This window comes from Coffea arabica, chromosome 11e (assembly GCF_036785885.1).
Source record: "Coffea arabica cultivar ET-39 chromosome 11e, Coffea Arabica ET-39 HiFi, whole genome shotgun sequence".
NCBI lineage: Eukaryota > Viridiplantae > Streptophyta > Magnoliopsida > Gentianales > Rubiaceae > Coffea > Coffea arabica.
Window position 1 is genome coordinate 58,056,402 of NC_092331.1, and position 9,656 is coordinate 58,066,057.

The 9,656-nt window shown below is 32.0% G+C and overlaps 1 protein-coding gene and 1 non-coding gene across 2 annotated transcripts; one reads left to right on the forward strand and one right to left on the reverse strand.

The window, feature by feature from the left end:
• Window positions 1-1,483: 1,483 nt before the first annotated feature.
• LOC140021621 (protein DROOPING LEAF-like) lies at window positions 1,484-3,797 on the reverse strand. Its single transcript, XM_072072889.1, has 7 exons — window positions 3,575-3,797; window positions 2,665-2,799; window positions 2,405-2,501; window positions 2,220-2,268; window positions 2,016-2,091; window positions 1,870-1,932; window positions 1,484-1,785 (listed from the first exon to the last, which is right to left on the reverse strand). The coding sequence occupies exons 1-7, from the start codon at window positions 3,695-3,697 to the stop codon at window positions 1,780-1,782; spliced, it is 549 nt and encodes a 182-aa protein (XP_071928990.1). The 5' UTR covers window positions 3,698-3,797; the 3' UTR covers window positions 1,484-1,779.
• A 5,784-nt stretch (window positions 3,798-9,581) lies between these two features.
• Window positions 9,582-9,653, forward strand: TRNAD-GUC (transfer RNA aspartic acid (anticodon GUC)). Its single transcript has one exon. It is a non-coding gene; the product is annotated as a tRNA-Asp (tRNA).
• Window positions 9,654-9,656: the final 3 nt, after the last annotated feature.

A 9,656-nucleotide genomic window follows, 5' to 3' on the forward strand; every position in this document is an offset into this window, starting at 1 on the left:
AAGGTACTTTTAAAGGTTAAACAAACATCATCAAAAAATCATGAACAACAACAAAATATTTGAAATGGAAAATTGCATTCGCAGAAAAACATTTTACTTCGAAACAGTCCCTAAGTCGTTGCAAAATATTACTCATTTGATCTTTCTTTAATTTCTTTTTAAATGCTTTTTTCATGTAATTTTTGAGTAAGGAATTCTGTCATAATTTACAAATGTACTTGTACATTATACGGTCTATTCAATTGCCATAATAAATTACTTGCATCACCATATATCATACACTAGTAGTTTTATTATATCGCCATACATCATAATTATAGGTGTCAAATAAACCCATTTAACTAAATTTATCCATACCCGCCCATAAATAGATGGATATGAATATCTTAATTTTTGCATATGGGTATAAATAGATTACCCAATAATAGGTAGTATTAGGTAACTCATCAAACATAATTAACCCATTTAGAATTGTTATCCTCCAACCCTCCTCTCTTCCCCCACCCATTTTTTTTCAAATTATTCATTTTGTCATAATGTTAACTACTTTTGTTTTATTATTATTATTATTTGTTTGTTTTATCTTATCATTTTATTTTCTCTTAGTTTGTTAACTTGTTCATTTTTCAGCATTACCAATTTATGACAAGTTTTAGCCTCTTTCCCTACCTTTCCAAAATGAAATTTTAAATTTACACATGAAAAAAATGCTAGGGGTTCAAAATTTTTGAATTAAATTTTTATGTTAACTTTTATAGTATTTAGTTCAAATTTTTATATTCTTATTGTTCAATTATTAAATAGTATGTAATTTTGCAACATAGAGTACGGATGGAAAAAAATTGATAATTAGGCTTATTGAGCATTATAAGTAAATATTTAAAACTAATGATGGATGCAAAGGATGGTATAAATTGATAACTTAGTTTGCAAAAATGAATTTAAATGAGTTTACAAAAAATTAAAATAAATGGGTTATAAATGGATAATTGGGTTACCCAATTCATTTTTTGATTTATTTATTTATACTCATCTAATTAAATGAGTATAAATGAATTGGCTTATTTATACCCATTACCTATTTTAACCAATTCAAACCCACTCAAGTCACTCATTTTGACACATCTGCTCATAATATTGATCGATGACTATGTAGTTCTTGAATAAACTACGAGCTTTTATATAATATTTATTTCATTGAATTTTCTTAGTCATATAAGAGGAATTCATCATCAATAGCCTTAAAAGTTACCGGAAATACTATAATGAAATTATGATTTAAACCTGTAAGATTCTAAACTTGCCAAATAACGCCCAAGAAAAAGGATCATCTAATGGGAATAAAGGACGCAGGAAAGATGTATTCCACACACGAGAAAACTTGGATTACTTGATAAGTCTCTCGAACCCTCTTTTGGCATATAACAGATATACTTTGTTCACTTCTTCTTTTTGAAAATCATAAATTCAAACTGAGAGAGAATTCAAGGAAGAGCAGTGGATACCAAATAGGTGGCTTAAATTACATGCAACAGTACTTGTTCCACAGCACCAAGAATTTGAAATAATACTACAGCAGCATTCAGGAGTTTTCACTAGTGCAGTAGTTGATAAACATATTGTAAACCAGCAAAACCATCATAATCAGAAAATTACTTTGACAAAGAAAGTACTTAAGCTAAACACCCCTGTTGCATTGCATCCGTTGGCCAGTCCTCGACGGGCCTCCGATCATCCAATCTTCAAATAGATCCCATGCCATTGCCGCAGCTGCAACTTCTAAGCCTGTACGCGCAAGCCAAAACTCAATTCTGGTAAAATCAAGATTAAAAGTACAGTTCATAATTTTGTTCCACTACGAAATCTTACATGGTTGCTATTGCTGCTCTCGGCAATGGACCCGGTTGGTGCAGTAGGAATGTACCTAGCCCACTATTTTCCAACCAGTGAGATTTTCAATCAAATCTACCATTTTTTGGGGGTAGAAAATCTTAAAAAGACAACAAAAATCTTACATTTTTTGCTGCTGCACTGAAAGCCTCTCGATGTGGTATTTCTGGATTCGCAGCTTTAATACGTTGGATCTCCTCCCTTTCACACACACACAAAAGAGAAAAATGGTTTACTAGATTTTTTAGGTTATAGAATTATCAGCCTTGAAATATGCAGTAGAAAATGCAAACTGTATTAGAAGTGAAAATGAAAAGAAATGTTCTCACTTCATGAACCTATTGTAGGCAGATGGAAGCCTATGCTTCTTCTCAGGGGCTGCAACACAACAAAATACATGTAACGAAAGGTGTAGTGTCTAATTGCAACATGTACACTGTGGTATTCACAAGGCTTTTTCTATATGCGGGAAAAAGAAAAGATTAAAACAAAAATGAACGAGAGTTTGGCTTACGTTTCACAACAAAGGGTGCTTTGGGGGATGATGGTTCACCGGAGGTTGATGAGGATGATGAAGAAGATTGACCTTTTTTCATATCACTGAAGAAAGTCTGTTACAAAATATGCAATTAATACACTTAGCAATCTATATATCCACTAACCCTTATGGTAAAATGAGAAGCTATGTGATGACCACAAGCCAAAAGTACTAGTATGTGATCAGGCTTTGTATTTGTGGGATAGAGAAACTAAAGAAGCAGTTTAGAAGATAACCTGAATGGTTGGCTGATGTTCAAAACATTGACCTTGCAGTGGAGGGGGAGGCCTGGTGCTAAGAAAGGAGAGGTTGCCACAGTGCCCGCATTTCACTGTCACAGCATCTAACAACCTTTTGCATGGAATTCCAACCTAGTGATATTCAAGAGGAGTCTAATAAGCTTGAACGTTAGTAGTACTACTTATTTTGCATATTTATCGGCATATTTTGTCCGGGGTAGTGTTATTGTGTCTCAAGATTTTTCAAAGCGTAGACACCCTGCTGTATTGTATACTCAAAAAAGTGGAAAATGAGATAAAAACTCAACAGTTTTGGCTTTTAGAATTTGAAACTTAGCTCTTATTCATTTCAGAAAAATGATATCTGTTCTAGGGTAGAAAGATGATATTATTAGGTATTAGAGAACTTTTTGATCCGTGTGTAAGAAGTACATGGATCATGTAAGTATTTAGTCTCGGATTCGAGGAAGAATAAGCAAGAACAACTCCTGTTTCACGAGCTTTAGATCAGCAGTTATGGCAAAAGAAGAAGAAAACTGTTTTCTCACATGCAATTATTGAAGAAAATAGGGTTCGACTTCAACCTAAGCTTGTGGAGAATACTACTACTAGATAACATGCAATCAAATAGGAGTATTTGCAATCATTGAAGTTTCCTCACATTCCATTTCCTACCCTTCCATGGAAGTTCAGAAGCTGATAGATTGGAAAACAATTGTTGTTCATGACTTGATAGGGACAAGTAATAACACTGATGGAGACAGATATAATATATGTAACAGCTGCCAAAACACATAGAGATTATAGCAAAATCTACCTAGGACAGTTGGACTAGGTTTGTACTAGTTTCCTATGATAATCAAGGGAGGGAAAAACTGTACAAATCTTGCATGAAACTTTAGTTTACCGCAAGAACAGTGTTGCAGAAGTTGCACCGGACATAGCAAAGATGCTCAGATTGTTGGACCAAATCCATGGTGGCTTTGTCCTCCAAATTCAGTGAAGATGAAGAGGAAGAATGAGAAGACATAGCCAGTATCAAGTTTGATGAAGAGGGTCTCTTTTTTTAAAGATGAAAGTAGAATCTAGGGTTTCAGGTCTAGAATAGCTGGATATATAGGGCTCAAGTATTCCTATAGCTTTCAAAAAAATTTAGGGTTACTACATTACTGGTCATATTGTACCAACAATCTCAGAAGCAGACAAATTTAATGCATGGCTGGTGAATACTCTTCTAAGAGTTTCTACCTCCGAGATCTACGGGTAAAAAAAAAAAAAAAAAAAAAACCAAAAACCTGTAATCTACAATGGTAAAACGTACGAAATGAAGACTTTGTTGTATTAGTTATTTTCATCATACAAGCTAAGTCCAATTTTGGCGTTTGAAAAGTATCTATCTATCTTTGGATTATACGCAATTATGCACCCTTCCAATGACTTACTTTTTCTAAAGCTTTCATTTTATGTTAAGTGGTATAGCAAAGCTTTCTCCCTTTTTTTTTTTGTGGCTCCTATATATGATTTATATGCCAATGAAATATCGATGGATAAAAGAAAACACTTCTTATTATAGCTCATCAAATTTTCTTCTTCTATCATAATCTCATGTCCTGCTAGCAGTTTAAACATACAGAGAAAAGTCATCAGTTGACTAAAAAGGTTCTTTCCTAACTTTGGCAGCATTTTCCACAAGTTGTCTAACGAGATTCAAAGAACGTACTAATTACTTGAAATTCCAGCATTATTCATTTGCGAAATAGTCGTTGCCGACTGGTTCTAACTAAAATGATCAAACTTGTATTGCATGATTCCAAATTTCTACATGGGAGTGATGAAGTTGCTGGATGCACTTTAATTAATTTCCAAAGATTTGGCAACTCAAGTATCGTTTTGCATAATGTGCTTCTCTACTGTCAGATAAGTAAGCAATGATTGCTCAAAGGGGGAAAAAAGATACTATTATTTCTAGTGATATCTTGCCCTTTTTTTGTTACAGCAAAAAACCATGTCTTCATTCTTCTTGATGTGAATGACTCCGACCATGCTAAAAAAAAAAGGGGGGGATTGAGTCGCCAGGCAATATTTTCTTTGGTTTTGGTGCCAAAGGCAAACAATACTACGAAAATGTATAGTAACAATTAACGTTATGTACTTTGTCTTGTAAGAAAACAATTTACTGAGTTTGTGTTCAGCTATAATATTGGTTTTCTTATATATCCGAAAACAATTTATTGAGTTTGTGTTCCGCTGTAATATTGGTTTTCTTATATATCCTCGCTATTCGTGATTAAAATGTACAGGCGTAGGAAACTTTGGCTATTTCACATATTGTATAGAGAGAAACAATGGTACACTCACTAGTTTTCCAATTATGCAATGTAAACTAGGGTTTTGTACTTGAACTATTGTAATGGAACAAATCCATACAAAACAAAAAATAGGGGTCCTTCTTTACGTCATAGCATTGATTAAGATAAGGAAATTTTCAAAAACCTCCCCTGAGGTTTCTGACAGTCTCACATGTTGCTCTCAAATTTTAAAAAATTTCACTTGACTCTCCTATTTTAAACTTTTTGTAACATTTGAAACCCATTTCAAAATATAATATTAAAAAAATCATTTTAGAAGAAAGAGTACAATTTCATTTCAAATTTGCTCTTTTCTTGTGATTTCTTAGTTATCATAACGCACCAAATTTATCTCACAATTTTTATAAATTGATCGATATAGTTCTTTTATAAAAATTGATAACAAGATGAAAAAAAAACTCTTTAATAGTTTTTGTATTATTGGTTCGAACAAGAAATTTTAAATTACTCAAAATTATGAATGATTTACAATATTCTTAAAAATAACTTGCAATACTTCACAACTACGAGAATACCTTTTTGCACACCAGCTTAAAAACAATACAAATAAGTATATATATAATTTTTAGCATACTGTATCGTTTTACTTTTCAAGCCATCTATTTGGGAAAAAAATTAGAAAATTCAAAAACATGTAAATGATTTATATATAAAACTTCTTAAATTAACTCAAAACACTTTACAATAAAGAAAAATACTATCTTTGTAACCTGCAAAAATTTCAAGTAAGCTTTTCAAATATTAACTCTTGGTATTTGAAAAAATACACTATATTTTGTCCAATCGGAATAAACCTTCATAGCTTTGTTTTTATTTTTCATTTGTTTATTAATATACTCACTATTTTGATAATAAAAAGTAAGACAATAAAAGGGCAAATTTGAAATGAGATTATATCTACCCTCTCAAAATGAAAATTTTAAAATGGGTAGTAAATAATAAAAAAATGTTTAAAATAAGGGAGGCAAATGAGATTTTTCAAAATTTGAGGGTGCCAAGTTAAAACTGTTAGAAACCTCAGGGTAGATTTTTGAAATTATTCCTTAAGATAAAAACATTTTATGTTATAGCGTTTTTCTGTTTCCAAGAAAACGAACTGTTCTCTCACATAGGGGCATGACTTAATTTTGTCAGCAATGAAGCGTGTCGTTTGGCAAATAGTCAAGGTTCTCAAATGCTACTAGTTCCAAGGTTTTCGAATAAATTAAGGAGCCAGTTTATGACATTCAGCAATAAAAAGAAATGAAAAAATGAAGTGCCATAACTCAAATTGATCCAGTCTGCACTCTGCAGTTTGCAGTCTGAAGTTACACATGAGAAGACAATACCTAGAATTCATAATAATTGTTCAGGTACACCCCTAAATTCGTCTAAGCATCCCTGCAGCTTCAAACATCTCTTTCCAATTAGCCATCGCATATCTTCTGATCTCATACAGAGTACTTTTAAGCATGTAATTTTGCAACTTTTCCTGTTTTCCATAGATTTGAGTAAATATCAAAACCGAACCCAAATGATACGACTGTGGATGAGTTCATATTCCTAATCAATTGCCTGATAAGAAAAGATTAAAATTAATACGCCACCTGAAAACTACATTCTGCCCTACATTTGCATGCATGCCTTCATCCCTTAATAGAATTTATCTATATATATAGATGTTATCTGAATTGAAAAGCAACTACCTGCCTGGGTAGATGCCTTGACAACATACAAATCTGGAAGGTACAGATATCTTCAGAATGTTGATGAACGTAAAGCAAAAGTATACAGCAACAAAGAATCAAAGCTTGAAGCTTCCTGTCATCTACTGCTTACACTACACTTAGAAATTTACGGGTGGGATGTAAAAGAAAGAAAACTGAAAAAGACAAGAACCTGAAATCACATGTCACAGTCACAGACTGAAATTTAAGGAGGGGAGAAAGCCAGTAAGGTAGGGTTTGTTTTCTGTCTTTAGCTGATGATGGGACTATTCCTCTAGATTGCTAAACATGGAAACTAGCTATTTTTGCTTTTGATTTCCACAACTTTCTTTGCTGGTATAAACGACTTTCCCTAGGTTCTTTTTTTTCCATACGTGCCAGACCAGTCATTAGTTTGTTACTTGTTTTCACCTTACAAATATTAGCGTTTTACAATTGAGTTTTTAATGAGGTTGTCCAATTATTGTACATTATACATGATTCTGATGCAGTTAGAATTACTTTGTCGTACATGTAAACTTTGTTTATATACACCAATTCGATGTAAGAATATAGTTACATCTATTATTATACATAATTTTTTTAAAAAAAAATACAACAACCGCAGCTATTTTAACTCCTTCATTTCGTTTATATTTATTGGAGGGTGGCTAGCTAGGTGAAGGTCGATATATTCATAGCCATGGCCACGAGATTCCCGTTTTCTACCTCGAAGTTTGCTATGTCAACAAGCAATAAACCGCGTACACATTCACAGGCGAGAGTGACTTTGATTATATACGGATTTGGACATAATCATTTGATCTAAGCTATCCCCTCTTTCATATCCATATGTAGAAACTTTGATTGGACGCGTCTCCCCTGCCCCTATCTCTCAGATACTTTGAAGTTGTATTAGATGCAATGTCTGGTAATGAATTGATTGTTGAGCGTTTCATTTGTTCCTTTCTTCCTATCGCATTCGTACGTGGTTCTAATATATCCATAAACTAGTTATTCACACGTGCATTTGCACGGGTACCTTTTTATAATCTCGAATTTTTATTTTTTTTGAACAAAAAGTGTTATAAAAGGACTAAAAATGCTAGTTTATAAAATTTAACATGCTAATTATAAGACAAACATTGAAATTAAATAGACTAAAAATAACGAATTTATAACAACTTAATAATTAGTTTTTTCTTTCTTGCTATTAGGTTTCGGGGTCAAAACTTATGTCTCGCAGTTATGGGTAGGAAAGGTGTGGAGAAGGGTGGGAGGATATTTTTTTTTAAAAAAAACTTAATAATTAGTATCAATTGAATCTTATCCCGTAATATAGTTGTGTTTATTCTACTTAATGGTGGCAAGACAATTCATGAGCAAAGAAGATAAACTAAATATTTGATTCTTTCACTACTAAAACGAACTTTAGAAAGCAAACTAGATGATGAGCTTATTATTTTCTCAAATTATTAAAACTAATAAAAGACAAAGAATTTCGAAGAACTTTTACAACCTTGTATTTACATGATACTACTTTGGCCTAAATCAAATTTGAATGGAAAGAGCATAAAAATTAATAGAAAATTTTAGGAAAGAATAACTATTTATACAATTTAAATGGATTTGGTATATATATATATGAATCTTTGAAGGTGAAGGTCATTCTTTGTCCAAATCTTAGTAATAGCAATAGATAATCAAACCAATAATAGGAATAGAGAATGTGATAAAAAATTATTAGAAAAGGAAAGGCATAAGTTGATTGACAAAAAAAAAGTACAATTAATACAAATTTATATAAGGTAGGTCCTGTATAGATTTGTTAAAATTAACTATAAATAAAAAACCATAAAAAGGGCTGTAAATCAATTGTTACAAAAAAAAAGAACAAAATTAAAAAAAAATACAAAATTTCTTACAATATAATTTGCCACATGGCGAGAAGATAGATCGTCTATTTAGTAGAAGATTAGAATACCCAACTAAGTAACCTACCAAAATCGAAATAATCATCATTTTATATTATGTGTGTGTGTGTGTGTGTGATGTTATGCCTTATTTGAATTGCTATTTTTCTACAAAAATATTTTTAGATTTTTTAGAAATATTCTCTCAACTTAATTCTGAACAACTTTTTCAACTCAAGTATATTCAAGAAAATACTACACTGTCATTTTTCTGTAAAAATTTCACAAAAATCTCCAATATACGATCCAATACGGGCTCTTTAGTTGCCGTGTGTTTAATCTATTGTTGCAGCGGAAGGTAACAATTGAAAATAGAAATCAAATGAAAGCTTGATGTTGTTTGCTTGATATGGTTAACAAAGAATCAATGATTTGCGAAGTTGTGTGTAAAATAAGTCTAGTGTAACACCCAAAATTGGAATATGATGGAATATCCAATAGCTTATTTCCTTTGTTTATGAACGTCAAGAAGTATATAGAGGCGCATGCTTTAGAATATTAAGTGCTTGCTTATTCACGGAAAAACAGAATAGATCATCTTCTAGTAGCTTTTCATACAACAAAGGGCAAAAGCCAGGCTTTTAGAGGTCTTTAATGGTACATTCGTTTCAAAGGAATTAAAAACTAATGACATTCAGTTTGAATTATCAGGATTTTCCAATTCAACTTTTTATTGAACTTGTTAAAGTTCCTTATGTATTGGCTATAACGTCCACTTTTCTTATTATCTCACACTTAATAAATCAGGATGCCATTAAAAAAGATTAAAAAGAGAAAGTCAGGATCCCATTAAAAAACTTTAAAGAAGGGTCCCTTTTAAAAAATATTTTAAACAGAAAAAATATATTTATGTTAAATAAATTAAATATTGAGACTCTTATCACCAAGTCGTTGTAGTATAGTGGTGAGTATCCCCGCCTGTCACGCGGGAGACCCGGGTTCGATCCCCGGCAACGGCGTCT

Excerpts from the sequence above, each read along its gene's own strand:
- LOC140021621 (XM_072072889.1), bottom strand. The coding sequence starts at position 3,697 with ATGTCTTCTCATTCTTCCTCTTCATCTTCACTGAATTTGGAGGACAAA. Across the intron at positions 2,800-3,574 it reads TCTGCAACACTGTTCTTGCG|GTTGGAATTCCATGCAAAAG; the intron begins GTAAACTAAAGT and ends GAATATCACTAG. Across the intron at positions 1,933-2,015 it reads TCAGTGCAGCAGCAAAAAAT|TGGGCTAGGTACATTCCTAC; the intron begins GTAAGATTTTTG and ends GTTGGAAAATAG.